The sequence below is a fragment of the Pararge aegeria genome, chromosome 19 (assembly GCF_905163445.1).
Source record: "Pararge aegeria chromosome 19, ilParAegt1.1, whole genome shotgun sequence".
Classification (NCBI taxonomy): Eukaryota; Metazoa; Arthropoda; class Insecta; order Lepidoptera; family Nymphalidae; genus Pararge; species Pararge aegeria.
In genome coordinates this window covers 10365276-10383754 of record NC_053198.1, presented here as the reverse complement: position 1 = coordinate 10383754, position 18479 = coordinate 10365276, and the positions used below count along the sequence as shown (strand labels likewise).

Genomic DNA, 18479 nt, shown 5'->3' with positions numbered 1-18479 from the left:
GATACCCGTCAATATTTGACATCACAGGATTTAAATTACAACTTTATTAAGGACATTAACAATTCTGAATACAGTCTGATATTATACTAACGTAGACTATCGCAAAACCATTTTAAAATATTCTACGTTAATTTTATCATAGATGATGTGATGAATTGCACCATTCGATTTTTGTAATACTACAAAATTAATAATTGGTGTTTCGTGCATAAAAATCTTTTTGAAATTTTTTTACTTTTGTGTTAAATCTTAATTGATTTACTAGTCTATAAAGAATGCAGATGCAACATAATTTTACAGGTGATAGAAGGGAAACTCTTATAATGAACTCACAAATTTATACATTACTAGATGTACCCTGCCACGCTTTGCTGTGGCACATTGTGATTGAATGGTTAAAATGAGAAACAAAATAAAGAATACATTGCATATAAGTTTAATTTTGCAATACTTGTGGATGTATAATTTTTTGTCTTTCCACTGTCTGCTATATGACTGATGCTAAAACTAAATAAAAACAATCCTAGATGCGTATTATATAGGTATCATGCTAAGTTTCAGCTCGATCGGTGCAAAAGTTTTGGAGTTTTTGAAGCGTACACTAACCAACATAACATTTTTATATAGTATTCGTATCATAATGTTAGTTATTTGTATGTTCTTTGTAACAGTCAGAGTATCCGATAAAGTCATGTTTTTCTAGTCATCTGTGGAAAATAAAATTGACACAAACGACACAAATGAACATTGAACACGTCAAAATCATTTTTTTTGCACCAACTAGTGCTACGAAATGATGTTTTGAAAATGCATTTGTTGACAATAATGCGATTTCGGAACGCCTAGAAAACTCGCGGAGAATTACATGTGTAAATTTTAGTGCATCAAGTGTTAAGTGTATTCATTTCCAATGAAGATGAAGGCGGTTGTAGCGACTGTAATCACCGTTGCGCTCACTTCTGTAGTGATAGGCAATGCCTATTATCAGAAGAAACAATTTTACCCATCCGTAGTTTATTTAACTAATTCCAATCCGAGTATGGCTGTAAGTAACATCATTTTTTGAATATGTTTGCTTGGATAGCCTCTAAGGCCTTAATAATGTCTTTAGTTTAATGAATTTTGATCTAAATTTTTGTATCAGTTTACGCTTATTTTAAAAGATGATGGAATTATACAAACTATAAATAAATGTATTGGCAAAGTCATAAGTTTAAAATAATGCAGCATCATGTTTGTCATTACAGGTAATGTACTTACAAGCCTTTATACTGGTCCTATTGATGGGTAAAATTCTTAGGAAAATCTTCTTCGGTCAGCTTCGCCCAGCCGAATTTGAGGTAATAAAAAAACAATCTTATTCCTACAATTTCTTTGTTGTGACAGAGTGCAGTTGATGCCACCATATGTTTCACTTTGGTAGGGACAGTCCAGCTTTGGGAGGGATTAATTCTATTACAATCTGTTCTGCTGTGCTCAGTGAGAAATAAACCATCCTGGTTTATTTAACTGATAGTTGTGGCTGCCAAGGATAGATTTTTTTTTGTCTGCTCAATAAGTAACAGAAAAGTGACCAACATAGTCATGTGTAACAGAATAAAAAGCCAATTTGATTATTCTTATTGCTTTAAACATAGACTTTACCCAATATTTAGAAACTGATTTTTTCCACCGATAATTATGAAACAATTGCTTCAATATTTTAAGTCCCAATTAGTAACTTCCTCATCTTCATTATCAACCCATTTCTCTCTCACTACAAAGCATGCGTCTCCTCTGAGATTAAAAAGGATTCAAGCCATAGTCTACCACCCTGACTAAGTGTAGATTAGTGGACATCACAAATGGATTAAAGCCAGCTTTATTAGTAAACTATTTATTTCTTTTGTAGCATCTAATCGAGAGGTCGTGGTATGCCATCACTGAGACATGCCTGGCATTTACAGTTTTCCGGGATGACTTCAATCCTAAGTTTATAGCTCTGTTCACGCTTTTGCTTTTCTTGAAAGCATTCCATTGGCTCGCTGAAGACAGGGTTGATTATGTAAGTATACTAAACTACTTATTATTTAAATTACAAGTTCATGATTATTATACACACATTTTGATAGTCATTACAAATGAATCTTGTCTTTTTAAATCTGTTGTATGTACTTAAAAGGGGACACCCACCATCTTCAGGTAGGAGATTTGTGATATTAGTCTGATATTTCCCAATATACAAGTAAATTTTCATGATTTTTAAATTACTTTACTTTAAAACTAATATTTTAAAAATGGCCAAATACTATTTTCTGTTGAAGTAGCTTATTTAATTGGGCTCAATGTATTAGTAAGAAGATTTTGGCATATTCCGTTAATATCGCTTAGAATCTTACCTAAAAGCCTCAAAGAAAAAATAGATTTGTGATATTAGTCTGATATTTCCCAATATACAAGTAAATTTTCATGATTTTTAAATTACTTTACTTTAAAACTAATATTTTAAAAATGGCCAAATACTATTTTCTGTTGAAGTAGCTTATTTAATTGGGCTCAATGTATTAGTAATAAGATTTTGGCATATTCCCTTAATATGCCTTAGAATCTTACCTAAAAGTCTCAAAGAAAGAAAAAAATGCTTATTCTTTATAATTGCTGTTAGCAATCTGGATATTTATTAATCTGTAAAAAAAAGTTCCTCATTCTCATGTTTCCACTGTAAGATAATTTAAGTGATTGTAAAATAAACTGAATTCGGTTTGCAGATGGAGAGAAGTCCAGTAATTGGGTTTCTGTTTCATATGAGAATTCTAAGTCTGCTAACTCTCTTGGCCCAGTCAGATATGTACTTCATCACCCATGCATATTTGTTTACTGCAACCAAAGGGCCATCAGTTCAATTGGTTTTCGGATTTGAATACAGCATATTGATTATAATGATTGTGAACATTTTAATCAAGGTAAGAGTTTTAATAATATTAGGATACACAATATTATTATATGTTTATTAATTATTTGAAAAGTGCAAAAAGTTTTACAAGTTCTATTTAAAAGGTTCAACTTAAATAAAAAATCTATTTCATACAATGCACATTACCATGATAGCTGCCATTTAACAAATACAGTTCTAGATTATCATGTCTTAATCAATTAGGTTAATGATGTTGAACCTACAATCCAGTGTAATAAAACAAAACAGGTAATACATGTATGTACATAACAAAACAAGTAATCATATTAATTACGATTTCTTGAATATTATAATGAAATAATTATGATTTTAATTAAAATACTAATTAAAGTACTATCCTTAATCAAATTCCCTGATTTGTATAAATCAATAAAAACAGCAACAAATAAGTATTATGTAAATTTGATACCAATAAAACATTACAAACATAAGCAATAATGCTACATTTATGAAGATAGATAGATTGATGAAATCCTTATTGCACAAAATAAATAACAAAATATAAAATATAAAATGTTTGGATTTTAAAAATAAATAAAGTTCGAAGGCTTATCATATTCAATTAAGTATAACTAACCATAGTTGAAGAATCAAGTACCAACATCTTTACCTTTATTATCAGTATTAGCTTAGTTATCGTTCTACAGCTGGACATGGTGCACCTGCATCTGAATTTCCTTTGATATATTAGTTGTTTGCTGTTGCATATTAAGTGATTGCAGACTGGATGTTAAATGTCAAGGATGATAAATCTTGATTCTTGATTCTATATAATTTACACCTCAATATAACCCAAACTGGAAAGTGAGATAATCCACTTTACAATTTTAAGTCTCAATTCATATTTTAAGTCCAGTTTTTAGTAGTTTTCAAATTAAGCAAAATCATTGTTTTTCATATACCAAAAGTCCTACTTTTACATCTCGAAATAATAGCTATGTATTCTTACTAACAAGAAATCTTGAGCTAAGAATTAATACAAATATGAAAACAGTTATTTTCTTCAAAATAAGGAGAGTTTTTTTTTGAAAGGGCAATAATCTTCAAATAAACATAGTTATGTTTTCTCATACACAAGTAATTAGTATCTTTGTATAATATTTGTTTTGTTTTTGGCGGTTGAGTAACTTATTCAAACAATATTTTATACCATGGTAGAATTTTTTTTTAATTTGTCACTTTTCGTCTTTTAAGAAAGTTTTAAGTGCAGTACATAGTGCGTTGCTTCTGCCTTTTAGCGAAAAATATCTGTGACTTTTTATGTTTTTATTTGATTGTGCAAATATTTATGTCATAAATGTACCCAAATTATTTATAAAATAAGTGGCAATTGTCACTTCATTAAAATTTTTCTTTGAATCATCGCATCGCCACTACGGTTTTCATTTGTAAATAAATAATTCACCCGTTTAGCGTGGCTTGTGCTATGTGACGTTATAACAAATCTGTCATGAGGGGTAAAGTGCCCAAGGAAAAAATAAATTTAACTAAATTTCTATTGAATGTGTTTGTTACATTAACAATTTTCCAAATAATATCATTTATATAATATGTACTAATTTTACAATTTTATATAAATTATTATTATTTTTCACATAATACACACTATGTATTGCCACTATGGGTAAAATAAAACATAGTTGTAATCAAAATAATACGAATAATTTATTTAGTATATGCTTGCTAGCATTTATATCATCCCTTGTTTGCCAATTATGTGTACTTTCAGGTTAATTCCGTTAGTTAATTTATACTATTTAGTTAGTTTCTTTTTTTACACTCTAGGTTGCTTTTTCCTCATAAGCTTTGACATTTCTAAGCATATATACTCGTAGCCTTCTTGTATTTGTCTATTGTTTTTATTCCGACATCTGATCCCGCTGGCGCCCTTATATAATTAGGAATACGAAGTTTTAAGTTTAATCCACCCTTTATACAGCTGAGCTTCGCTTCGGGCGGTGTCCGCATATAAGCTTATTCATTTCTTGTTTGTATGTAAAGCGGTGATTTGTCTAGAATTTGAAAATTATGTGATCTTGTTACAGTACATGCTTCACTCTGTGGACACTTACTGGGAGGCGCCCTGGGAGAGCAAAGCGGCTGTATTGCTCTATACGGAGCTGGCAATCAATTTCCTCAAGGTTCTTTTGTACGTCGGCTTCGTGGCGGTCATGGTACGCATCTATACGCTGCCACTCTTCGCCTTCCGTCCGATGTATGAAACCATGAGGTGAGTTTTTTTTACTGGTATTAAATAACATGTTTGGCATTTGATAAATTATGGGTATATAAATTATGGTTATTAATTTATGTCTACTATTCCTTTGGAGGAGATTAAAGAAGGCGTACAATGACGTAGCTTTCGGAATCGCTTCTGTATATATTGCGTCCTATCTCGACTATTCAATTCAATTCTTGTTTATGGCTTTTGTCTGTGCCAACTGGGCATAACGTACTTCGCCAATGTCTTGTAGATGAAGAAGGCACGAAGGAGATTGATCGGTAAAACTAATGAAAAGTTAATTTTGAATATGTACCAAGAAATAGTTGTGATTAGCTAGTTAGTTCTTTAACCTAAGGCAGCACAGACAACACATGCATATATATCTAACACGGATATTTTTTATACATTATACTTTAATTTTATTACTTACTTACATATTTACATAAAAATCTACAATAAGGACTGAAAACAAACATTAAAAAACATTAAACACTCAAAGAACGGGGGACTTTGGGAGGAAGAACGTCATAGAGGGGATAGGTAATTTTGGGACAGTTAAAAATAATGTGAGTTATAGTGCCCTCATCCAAGCCACACTCACAGATGGAGTTTATCTCGACTATTTACATGTAGGAGTTTCATGGAGGTCTAAAATGGCGTGACCTCCGGAACCTGATCTGTATTAACTGCACCTTAGCTCTACTATTTTCGTGTAGGTGTTTCAATGAGCTTTCCAATGACGTGGCTTCCGGGACCACTTCTATTCTTCTGTATTATTGCGCCTTATCTCTGCTTCTCTATTTTTGCCATATAGTAGTTTGAAGGGCTAAAATGACGTGGCTTCTGCAAACTTTCGTAATTGCGCCTTATCTCTACTATTTCCTTGTTGCTGTTTCACGGGGGCCTACAATAACGTGGCTTCCGGAGCCGCTTTCGTATTTATTGCGCATTTTCTCAGCTATATCCCTGTAGGTGTTTTTAGGAGTCCTACAATGACGTGGCTTCCGCAATGCAAGTGTCGTGATTGCGACTTACTTCTTCTATTTCCTTGTAGGAGTTTCAAGAAGGCCTACAATGACGTGGTACTCTCGCGGCGCGCGATCCGCAATATGAACACCCTGTATCCGGACGCAACTGCCGTGGAACTGGCCGCCGCTGATAATGAGTGCATCATCTGCCGTGAGGAGATGCACAGCGGTAAGTTCTATTTCTTCTTAATCATTAATACTTATTATGTTGAATACAAAATGTCTGATCCAAAATAGCAAATTAAATTTTAAAAATGTTTGATTCAAGTAAATGTTTCAGAGACAACTACATTCGTTCACTTAAAATTGAAGCTAGGAGGGTTCCAAACGCGCCCTTCTCTAAAAAGAGCCTGCGACAAACTTGGCTTATTTATGTTACAACTAAGAAGTATGAGCAATTCATTGCCAACCTTTTTTATTATTAATGTATTCCTTAATATTATAGTAGGATTTTTCTATGAGCTAACGTTTAACTCATTGAGAGACATCTCAACGATTACATCCAGTAAATTGCTATTCTAACATGATAGATAGTTTACCACGGAATAATTAGACCCATTCATTCAGAATATTTTGTTTAGTGTCTTTGCGCCCTTTTGAAAAGGGAATGTTTTTTATTCGAGTTTTTATATTTTATTACGTCTATTGAAACAGGTGCGAAGAAACTGCCATGCAACCACATTTTCCATGCGGCGTGCCTTCGTCTCTGGTTCCAACGCCAACAGACTTGTCCAACGTGCCGTCTCAACGTCCTTCGCGCACCGGTGACTGAACCCGCCAACGCGAATAACCCGGCACCTAACGCGAATGCCCCTCATGCCAACGCGCCCAACGCCAACGCGCCAGCTCAGCCCCCGCCCGCTGCACCTGTGCCGCCGCCCTTCCCGAACATGCCGCCACCACGTAAGTTTTTTTTTTAATTTTGAAAATTTACTTACCATGCAGCAGGGCGAAGCCCAGGCCGGAGACATAAATTATATCCCCTACTTTGTCCGCGTTTATTATTACACATATATCTAAAAGTAGGTTCTGTTCTGTTAAATTATTTTACTATCTCAGACTGCATCAACACTTACCGCGAGGTGAGATAAAATCTCCAGGGTTAAAATAAAAATAAATTTCTCCTTTCTCCTTTATATTAAATTCAAAATTCGTATATTTCATGTAGACCCAGTTTATAAGCACTTTTGAAACGTCAAGTCAGTCTGTAGTGACTACCACCGGTTCGGAAGGCAGATTCCATCGAGAAGAACCGGCAAGAAACTCAGCAAATTGCTGTTTTTCAACATCATTTTACAGTTTACAATCTTTTAAATTCATTATCATGTGAGAGATGAGAGCTGAGCCTACTTCTCTCCGAAACCGGAGCATCCTCAGGAGATGTTGACTTTACAATGAATAATTGTTAAAATTGTTGTCAATATCTCCTGAGGATGCTCTGGTTTTGGAGCGAAATGTGCGTAGAGGGTACATTGCCGAAGATCTTTTTGGTGTGGAGTATAAGGATTTGAGAGATTATAAATTACACCATACTGATTCTTCTGCTGTTCGCGGAGTATAGCAAATTAAGCTTAATTTTCACAATATATTTTGGATTTCCGCAAATTAACGCCTGATTCTATCCAACTCTTGATTTATGTCGAGGGTACGTCGTTAGTGCGTTTTTCGGACGTAAGTTCTTCGTATACATTAATATTTACTGTGGAAATGTTTCGGTTACAAGCTTGCGCGTTTAGTCATGTGTGGCATATTAAAGCTGCATAATAATGAATTTTATCAATCTTCATCACACCTTTTATTGAATATTTTAACTAACAATAACAAACCGAGTGTCTGATAGTTGCAACACAGTATTTACTAACTACTACAGCAGTTATTACGGTTTTTTTATATACTGTACTGAATGTATCTGTTCCAAATAAATAAATTATTATTATTATATTTGTCGGAGGCCGATTCGCGTCTCAATATTATGGTCATGGTCTTCATCAGCTACAAGTACTCAGGCAGATAAAACACGAGGAACTGATTACAAGGTTTATTGCACACTAAAGTTACACGGGGTATTTCACAATAACTAACGCACAGCAATTAACACATATATCACTCGTAATTCTTGATAAACAATTAGGTACACTAAAGAACTATTGTATGTTTTTGTTCGCGGCGCTAGATTCGTCAAGTTTATGTCACAGCCTGATAGATCTTACAGCTTATACTCTCATGTCTCTCTTAATCGTTTTTTTCTCCTTCTAACTGACAATCTTGTTTTTTATTCGCAAGTTGGGGCAGTCTCTAAGTGACCCACTTACAATATTACATTTATATGTTTTTTCATGTTTTGTTTAGTTTTATAAGAGTTATTGTAACCTATTGATTGTCCATTAAATAAATAAATAAAAGAAGAACTATATAGCGAAAGACGGGTTTGGTTAGGCGGTGTGACTACCGACCATCCTACACGGAGCTTACAACTCAACTGCCTGGCGGGCACCAACCCCATTCTCAAATATGGTAACTGAGCTACCCAACCACACCAACTCCATCCAGGTTATAATAATTGAGTCAATTGAGTGCTTCAATTGACCAACACTATAAAAACCTGTTTCACCAATAGATAACTAGATAGCGTTGTTAATAATAACAACTTTAGTTCTCTAACATATTATTGTTTGTGCAGGTTTCTCATGCTTGCGATCACGTATGTAGCCATCTTAAGATGCTGATATTAACTTACTATTTTGTAGCGATGATGGGCTGGGGGATGCCACCGCCGCCACCACCCCGCCCTCTCGACCTTGCCATCTTAAGTGTGGAGGAACTGCAACGTATGGAAGGCACCGAGAGGAGGAACATCGAAGCGAGATTAAAGGTAAACGAAATATTTGCCAAGCGATGGCCGATTGTCGCAGTGGGCAGCGACCCTGATTTCGAAAGCAAAATCTAGCTCGGCGAAGCTGGGTACGCTAGTTATTCATAAAAATATTCATCAGTCATCTCAGTACCCATAACACAATTACTTTGGCGCTAGATAGCGTTGTGTGTATTGTCGTAGTCGTATACTACGTGTAAATGAAAACCGAAATATTACTTCACCGGCTTTAGAGATACATTATATACTATCTTATACTATCTCTGAGACTTCTCTGTGAAACCGAAAACCACTGAGTTTTTAAGTAAACTACTGCCATTGTTTTTACTCAAAGAAAACAGATACAGCCCTAACATCACAAGCAAAATTAAAATCAAGTGACTCCTGTCACCTTATTAGGTACAGGTTGCGTAGCGTAGGTACTATGCGCGTGTCGGTATTTTATCTTCTATAGGGTTGCCATAAGTGAACACCTAGAATGTTTTGAATTCGTTTGTATGGTAAAATAAATATGCGTCTTTCTACAGGGTGTTTTCTTATGAAATGTACTTACACGTTGTATATTGATTCATTATCAAAGGCCAGAGACGATTTTAGATTGCATCAGCCCACCTCGCTGCTCCAATCTGGACCGTCGGCTTAACGCTGTTTATGGCAATATATGTATCACGAATGAACGCGCACACATAGCAGGAGGTTATTATACGTAACATCTTGGAAACCCGCGAGGAAAGTCTGGGTACAGCGTCAGCAGCTGCACATAACACAACACTGAACATGCACTTCTACAATAAGCCCAGCTTAATTGATAAGCAGCAGTCTTAAGATGGTAACGGGGCTCTTAGGGTATGGTAGTTATATTAAATCCATATAATCGCTCTCTACGCGACATCGTACAGGTAGTGTAGTACCCAGCCACGGCCAAAGTAGCCAACCATACCGGATTAGATTTTTGTGTAGTAGAGCCCACCTGATGGTAAGTGCAAAATCATTGCCTATAAACAGAGCAATACTTTGCAGGTTACCTATGTAGGGAACACTTCTAAAAAGTGCTACCCTGTGACCATGAGCAACCACGGCATTGCAACAATGCTGCTTTACGGCAGAAATAAGAACGGCGGTAGAACTTCCCCGGACGAGCTTTGTCACAAAAAGCTCTAATCATCATCACTTCAACAACTGCTGGACATAGGTCTTTTGTAGAGAGTTCCAAAATCCACGCTCCTGGGCCGCTTGTTTCTAGCAGCTCCCAGCGACTCGTGTGATGTCGTCTGTCCACCTTTGCTGCGTTAAACAACTAAAATTCCCAAATTGCCCTTGTCGAGATTGCCGAGATTGATAATTAGAGCAACGAAGACGCCCTCCGAAGACGGAATCTTGTGTTAAAACAATTATAATTTTATAGCTGCTTCGCGAGATACAAGCTATGCTGGACGCGTCGGTGCTACTCATGCAGCAATACTCCAATGTGGTATCCAACTTGCCATTGAACGTCTCTAATGTGGCCACGCAAACTGAAATACAGTAAGTTGCATCAAAATCATCAAATTAAACATTCATTCATTATTGGATAGAAGCAGGCGTTACTTTGCGGAAATTCATGATATATTATGGAAATTAAGCTTGATTTGCTATACTCCGCGAAAAGCAGGAGAGCAGAGAAGCTGTATGGTGTAATTTATAATTTCTTCAATCATTTGAAGAAGATCTGTTTGGTTTTGAGGATCCTCAGGAGATGTTACTTTACAATGAATAAGTATTTGTAAAGTCAACATCTCCTTAGGATGCTCCGGTTTCGGACCGAAACGTGCGTAGACTGTACATTGCCGAAGATCTGTTTGGTGTGGAGTTTAAGGATTGAAGAAATTATACATTTTCTACCGATGACAATACACTAATTTGGTGAGATTATAGATTATCAATTTTTCAATTAGCAAAATTAGATTTTTGTTAATTTATAACATTTTCATCTAAACTCGATAAGGCAGGAGTTATGTTAATGTATTATCTAAAGATACTGGTTGGAAGGAGGATAATCGTTTGAAGAGGGTCAAAATCAAGTCCAAAGGAGTCTGTTAAAAACATACAGGTGAAGCTGTAAAAATGATCACAGACTTGGATCACCATAACATAAAACAATATTTTATTATAATATTTATTATTGTTTCAAGATTCTTTAGTGAAGAAAGAGAGCACTAGTAAAACTTTGATAGCTTATATCTCTGAAACCTGACAATGAGAAGATTGATAAGCAATAAATATCATCATCGTCATCATCATCATCATCATCAACAACAGCCTATTACAGTCCACTGCTGGACGAAACACCTCTCCCAACTGGAGGATTGTATTACTTACATATTCTGTTACAAACTAAGAACTTTTTAGAAACTACGTCCGCTATTTGTGCTAGTGAGGTTAATGATAACTTTATAGCCGATATTGCATAACCTATAAAAAAAAATAAGTTAGTACAAAAATAGTTTTGTTGTGATGTTTTAATTTTCTACGTTCCGTCCCAGCACAACCCTCAAATACTGTAGGTAGTTCCGATTATCAGCCAGTTCAATCAGGAGTATCAGGGAAATATGAAGATATTTTAAATGCACGGCCACAACTTTCTTATTTTATATAATACTATTTATTTTATATATCTTCTATAAAATTTAAATGCAAATAGCACTGGCTGTTTATAAGATGGGTCAACAACGTAAGACAATAATTAGCATTTTAATAGGTAATTATAATTACCCGGGCCCGTGCGTAAAACACTGCCCGAGGAAACAACTTGGGTGTTTGCATAAATTTTGTTTTACTGCCCGTCTGTCAGTGCCCATAGTCACCACGCTGGGCAGGTCCCTTAGTCGCCTCATACTACAACCACGGGAAGAAGACTGGTGGTGCCAACTGTACTTCTTATCTGCCGGTCACCACACGGCACTAAATATATTTTATATTAATGCCAGCAATGTCATCTAGCCATCAGACCTGTGTCATTTTTCTTGTAGCCGAACGGAAGCAACCCCGGAACCGTCGCCAGCGAAGGTGAAGACTGAACCAGACGTGGTGCCCTCCACTTCTGCATACATACCGACTCCTGGCCCATCTACGAGCAGTGATGATTTCAACTTTGATGCAGCTGAAGCATCGCTGGACTCTAATATGTAATATTTTATCTTATACTTATTCAGGTATAAACCTAATAAATTAAGTTTTTTAGAAATATATCTAGACCGCCCTTGACCGATTTGAAATTATACATGTATATGCTTTTCATTTATGTAACTACAAGTAGACCCTTGAATGCAATCTCAACTGTTGGTGAGTCACGCATCCAAAGATGGTAGTGACCTTTTAGGGTTAGGTTAATTCTCAACAGATTAGGGGAATCTGTTTCTACGCGACATCTTACCGGAACGCAAATGTATATATGTATGTATATAACGAAAAAATATATATTTTAACATTGTATTATTATTTTCTTCACAGGGAGCAGTCAGATTCTGATGCTGAAGAGCTTAGAAGACGGCGATTGCAAAAATTCAGAGAAATACATTCAGAGAAGTGAATGTGCAAAAAAAAAAAAAAAAATTGTGTCCCATTTTCTTAACTTGATAATTTAAATGTACAAATTGTTTTGGTATGTGCAAGCATTGTGTATTCTAATCAAATATAAATGTATTTGTGTTCTTGTAAATATATCTGGATATATACATGAATACATTTAAATATATATATATTTCATTTATCTTTCACTTCTAAGCTAGTCAGTAAAAAAACTTTTAAAGTTAGCTATTATCTATTTATTTAATTATACTGTAATATTATATTACATGTTTTACTAACAATTGTAAAAAGCATTTATATAACCGTACACTTTAGGATTATAGTTCTCTAATACAGGCATACCACTTAAGTAACGGCTTGAATCGTACAGTTTAACATCATTTTTGCAATACCAAACATTTTTGGTGCCATCTGTACCATCAACATTAAGAGTATTAAGTTCAAAAACACCAAAATGAAAGCGTTGGCCATCGGTTTGAATGCAATTTATGTGAATCGGCTCGGGTAGGTCTTTTACATCCTCCTGTAACAAAGATAATTTATTGTAATCGCTTGTTCATAAAACATAAAAGTTTTATCACAAAAATTGTACAGTACATAATTATTTTATTTACCCCATGTAGTTGCTTCGCATATGCTGAGGCTACAGTGAATGCATGTGTCAATGAACGGCCCAGAATTTGTGTGGGAGTGACTGGTGTTTCATAGAGGTTTCCCACTTCGGTTCTGTTGAAATGTAGCCATGTGGTGTGCGGATGCTTCTTAGACACGCTTGGACGCAATGCTGGAAAAAAAAATTGCGATCATCCTTTTAACTAGACAAAGATTATCACGATGTGATATTAAGAACTAGCTGTTGCCCGCGTCTTCGTCCGCAGTTTTTTATTTTTTTAAGCATCCCCTAGAAGCATGAGAGATGACAGCCAGTTAGCAAACTAGAATCGTAAATGGATCGGACTCACTTTGGAAGTTTGAAGTAGAATTTAGTGTATGTCAGTTTCATCAATTTATCAATAACAACAAACAATAGCCATTATGTAAAGAGAATGAGAAGATACTAAAATTTATTCTAGGTATTATTTTTTAAAAGTGTAGTGTCTTTTTTCAATTAAGTGTATGTAGCTCTTAAATAACTGTTTTGTTTAGGCGTAGCCTTTAAATTTTTAAACTGGCGATAACTTATAAAAAATAAAAAATCCTGTAATTACGAAATGTATTGGAAATAAATAAATAAACGTCCGATTCGCATTAATTATTGTAGGTAGTAATGGATACTTTAATCATGCAGTACATATTTTTTTTGTATCACCAATAGTTTTCTCAGTGCCCGCCAAGTAATTAATTTTGCTTCTTTGGCTTACTTTATTGCAATGTTCTTAAGTCTTTCAGCTTCAATCATACAAAATTTGACAATGGCAGTAGGCGCATCTAATGTAAGTCAAGCGCGCCAGATAAGCACAGTTGTCTTAAGTCAGAAAATGGATGGGAGAGAAACTTTTTTTTATCAGTTGCTTAGAGGGCATGCCCTTATTCACCAGAAACCAACCGGCAGGTTTGAATGCACTTATTAAATTTTCAGTGAGCGAGATCGGCGAGTTGTTCAGTCCTGTTACTCACAACTAACAACATAACAACTAACTAACAATACTGACCAGATATTCACAAAATGATAGCATAATTACACTTATAATAAAACCTTCCGAGTGAAAGAAAAAATATTCAAATCGGTTAAGGAATGGCGGAGCTATGGAGTAAAATCGACAAAAACTTTCATCAACTATCCTGAACGAACCCTATTATTTTTCGGCATGAAATGTATAGTTTATTTAATACCCGAGTATCAGATATATCCGGAGTACTAAATGAAGTGATAATTTGAACATTAGCATTTTTGCATTCTATTATTTATTCATAACGTCACCCAGTATTTTTTTTGCAAAAATCTTTAATGCATATTGCAGAGACACAGCTAGTCTACGATTTCATTAAATGTGTAGAAAAGATAATACTGGAACATGAACAATGAACAATGAATTTTTTTTTAAATAGTTTATTTAAAAAAAAATTCATTGTTCCTGTTTTATTATTCCATGACTCACAGAAACCATAAGCTTGTATGTGTGGTAATATGTTATCCAATATTCTATATTCTATAATCTATGCTGATAGGTGTGCAGAAGGATGTCGAAGAAGCTAATGCAGAACTTAGTGAGGCAAGGATTTGAGTATTCCTCCCATATATATATATATATATATATATTTCCAAATTTTTAAATAATAAAACTTGAGTATTTGACAGACTTGTGTCAAAGATAATAGAAAACGCATTCCATGCTTTAGCAAGCATAAATTATATGATACCTAAGCATAGTAGTTAAACAAACATGTTAAAAAAATGTAAAGACTTTTGGTGAAGGTCTTTTTAATTATTGCCGTATTTTATAGATACTCACGATATTTACTATTCTCGCTATAAAAATGTTCAGGTGGCAAGGTAACAGTGTGTTTTACAGGGTACAAGTCAGGTATTTCAATAAACGGTATATCGTTTTCATTTAATTCATGCTTCATTGGCTTATTGCTTGTTACTAGAATCCCGGAGACATCTTGAAATTTTATCAAGTCACCATCCTTGTCAAATACACTGTGACACTCAGCATCATTTACTACATATTTATTTTGGGTTACTTCCGCATCATTGCTTTTTTCTACAAGTTGGAGTAGCTTGTTAGTAAGAATTTCACTGAAACAAAGAATAAATTATTAAAGTTTGCAAAGTACTTGCATTTGGGCCAACCATAGTACGACATATTTTTTGCCAATCAACAAGGTTTCTTTCAATTCATATCAAAAATTTACAAGCTCTTTAAGCTAGTCTAATAGTTGCCAGTATTATCCTATATAAAGATCTTAGTTATAAATGATATTGCAAATGTGTTGTCAGTTAAAATATTCTTTTGACACAAAAATATTTTAATTTGAAAGCATGGATCGCAAAAAAATTATTAGTTGCTATTCAGGAGTTTGTTTATTAAAATGAAAAAATAACGTTTTACATAGAACAAACACAAAGAACAGCTTTTTTTTTTTTTTTAATTGCGCTTGACTGCAACCACACCTGATGGTAATTGATGATTCAGCCTAAGGTGGTGCACGCTTGCCTAGAAGATTCCTTTTTACTCTTGCCTAGAAGATATGATAAGATTAGAAGATTGGAAAGTTGAAGCTGGAAGGGCATTCCAAATCACAAACAAAGATGCAAAGTGCTTTTCACTAATTGATTATACTTAAAAAAAGTAAGTTGATATTATTTGTGTTCTATGAGTGCATTAATATAGCATTCTGTAGACACCCCCATAACTTAACGGATCTGCATATGGATATGTGAATTAATTATTATTATATTTTATTATGCGATAGTTTCAGTTAAGGATATTCGTTTTAAATAGAATTGTTAATCTCAGGACACAAGAAAAGATTGATTAATAATGCTTAATAATACAAATATGTAAGGGTCTTATCATGACACGATTTAGATGCTGTGCCTATCCAAAACTTTTATATCAGATTTCATTACAGTATCAGATAGAGTTTTAATTCAGATATCCAATATATGACAAGTTACAATAATAGTAGGCGTAGAGCATGCAAGGGTTGGAATTTTTAAATAAATAGGTAAAAAATGGATTGAACACAATAAGTAAGCAAAAGCAAATTTACTTTTTTCTTCTATCAGAAATGCCTAATATTCTTGGAAAGTTGAATGCTGGTCTTTCTGCATCCTTAATTTTTGGTAACTTCTTTTGCTCACAATCAAACACATTTGCACTTAAGATTGCCTTCTTAACCCCTTCATGAACAGCTTTTGGGGCTGACAGCTCAGCCATTTCTTCGATCCTTTGAGGTAACTTATCTTCTGCTATTATTGATTTTGTTAAAACTTGGGCTTGCGATATGCCTTCCAGGAGAACACTTGTATTTTTGAGTGTTAAACATGGTCTTTCTTTGTAATCTGGATGATTTTCATCAAGAGGTTTCACCTGTTCATATTTGCCTATGATTTCAATTCTGTAACAATTAAAAAAAACAGATAATTATATTATTTGTCTATCTTGTGTTCCCACAATTTAAAAATCAACTAACATGGAAGTGGCTTTGCTGGCTTACTATGCATATACCAATACCTGGCTGAATTGTGGCATAATATTGTTCGAAAACAGCAAAGACACACACCAACTATTAAAAAAAAAAGGATTGACATACTAGAAAACCTTCCCATATATATATAAATTTAATTGACTCCTACAAAAAACAAACTTAATGTTGCATACCTCTGGTACAAATCCATTCAAATTTATAATAGGATCGCAGAAAATATTAAAGAAAAAGAGAACCATAACATCTTCATATATACACTTAATTTTTTTTTTAAATAATTAAACTTGCCATCCAGAATTGCTAACAGGGTTTTCATTATAATTGCTTTTGGTTATTGTGATATTATTACGAACAATGTATGAGTAATGTAATGTAAAATGCAAATAAATTTAAATAAAGTAATAAATTGATTCATTACTAGAAAATTTTTCATACTCAATTTAATTCAGTTAAAAATTTCTAATTGATTCAAGTCCCATCTAGTAGAACATAAAGCTGTCATTCCTCTTCTAACTTTATGCTTAACTGCACTAATTACTATCAAACATCTATAATCCTCCCCTGAAAGAATGCATTCTTGATGTCTTCATATTTTTATCATGAAGCAACACCACTTAATTATAAAACATGTAACATTTTAATTATTCCATTAGAACTTATTTTATCAGTAACAAATTATTTATAATGCCAAATGAAGTAAAAATAATTGGTAAGGATTACGTCCATCTGGGCTTCCGGTTCTTCTTTTACAAACTCAATAGAAAACATAGAATTTTGTGGTTATAAAAAGAATATCATACTATATGATTAATATTACAAAAAGATTACCTCTCTCTGGGTTCCGGCTTCTCCTTTACGAACTCTAGAGCGTCCTCAACTGGAATACCTTTTGCTTTTAGTTTTGCTTCAATGCTCGTATCAATCGGCACGCGTCTACCTTGCACCGCCCAATGTTTCTTAAACATAAACCCTACGTGTTGTCGATATAAAACGTTTGATAATTTCATTTTAATGTGTATTTATCACTCGTAAATGGATAATTAATAAACAACAGAATCAGCTAATATTTAAATTACAAAAATAGGAACGACACAGCTGAGAAATAATTTTTTTAGATTTGACATTGACATATTTTGACAGTTGTGTCACACTATAAGCCGCTACTAGGGATGGGATACCAATCATTATTTAGCAAAATACTGTAATGATAACAAGATCTAGAATTCCACAAACCGTTAAAATCATGAAATCAAAAATGGCTGAAACGGTGAAACCCTATAATGAATGATTCTTTAGACTATAATACAGCTGAGAGCATTTCACAATAACTTTATGGAACAGGGTAGGCTCATTTTCATATTAATTGTCAAGCAAGTAGTTTTTTAATACGGCAATCCACCAAATCTTAAACTTCGAGATGGTATTTGGCAGTTGTCATCCAAAACGTGACTGCAGTAGGAGTAGCCAATGCCGGACTAGCACGAGCGTAGTACCTTCTCTATATTTATTACTTAGCTGGCTCTGCGTGAAGTAGGTACATCAGCATTGGGAAATCAAGTTTGTTAGCATCTTATTAGTATCCATCTTCATAAGTTCTGAATAGGTCGTCGTCATACGATTTTTCTCCAGCTGACTTCAATTTAAAATCTTACATGGTCGCTTATTGCAACAGATTGA

The 18479-nt window shown here is 34.2% G+C and overlaps 2 protein-coding genes across 2 annotated transcripts; one reads left to right on the top strand and one right to left on the bottom strand.

Moving 5' to 3' along the window:
• The first annotated feature begins 735 nt into the window (after window positions 1-735).
• Window positions 736-12792, top strand: LOC120632287 (E3 ubiquitin-protein ligase synoviolin). Its single transcript, XM_039902121.1, has 11 exons — window positions 736-1045; window positions 1248-1340; window positions 1892-2044; window positions 2748-2942; window positions 4999-5183; window positions 6232-6374; window positions 6860-7108; window positions 8953-9077; window positions 10483-10601; window positions 12086-12241; window positions 12567-12792. The coding sequence occupies exons 1-11, from the start codon at window positions 911-913 to the stop codon at window positions 12643-12645; spliced, it is 1632 nt and encodes a 543-aa protein (XP_039758055.1). The 5' UTR covers window positions 736-910; the 3' UTR covers window positions 12646-12792.
• A 63-nt stretch (window positions 12793-12855) lies between these two features.
• LOC120632273 (39S ribosomal protein L37, mitochondrial) lies at window positions 12856-17911 on the bottom strand. Its single transcript, XM_039902097.1, has 5 exons — window positions 17631-17911; window positions 16365-16712; window positions 15098-15387; window positions 13259-13428; window positions 12856-13167 (listed from the first exon to the last, which is right to left on the bottom strand). The coding sequence occupies exons 1-5, from the start codon at window positions 17807-17809 to the stop codon at window positions 12919-12921; spliced, it is 1236 nt and encodes a 411-aa protein (XP_039758031.1). The 5' UTR covers window positions 17810-17911; the 3' UTR covers window positions 12856-12918.
• Window positions 17912-18479: the final 568 nt, after the last annotated feature.

What these genes read in the sequence shown, in the direction of transcription:
- LOC120632273 (XM_039902097.1), bottom strand. Translation starts at nt 17,809, where the DNA reads ATGAAATTATCAAACGTTTTATATCGACAACACGTAGGGTTTATGTTT. An exon ending in ATTTCTGATAGAAGAAAAAA is followed by an intron (nt 15,388 to 16,364) that starts GTAAATTTGCTT and finishes TCTTTGTTTCAG; the next exon opens with TGAAATTCTTACTAACAAGC. An exon ending in ATGCGAAGCAACTACATGGG is followed by an intron (nt 13,168 to 13,258) that starts GTAAATAAAATA and finishes TCTTTGTTACAG; the next exon opens with GAGGATGTAAAAGACCTACC.
- LOC120632287 (XM_039902121.1), top strand. Translation starts at nt 911, where the DNA reads ATGAAGATGAAGGCGGTTGTAGCGACTGTAATCACCGTTGCGCTCACT. An exon ending in GCCACGCAAACTGAAATACA is followed by an intron (nt 10,602 to 12,085) that starts GTAAGTTGCATC and finishes TTTTTCTTGTAG; the next exon opens with CCGAACGGAAGCAACCCCGG. An exon ending in GCATCGCTGGACTCTAATAT is followed by an intron (nt 12,242 to 12,566) that starts GTAATATTTTAT and finishes TTTTCTTCACAG; the next exon opens with GGAGCAGTCAGATTCTGATG.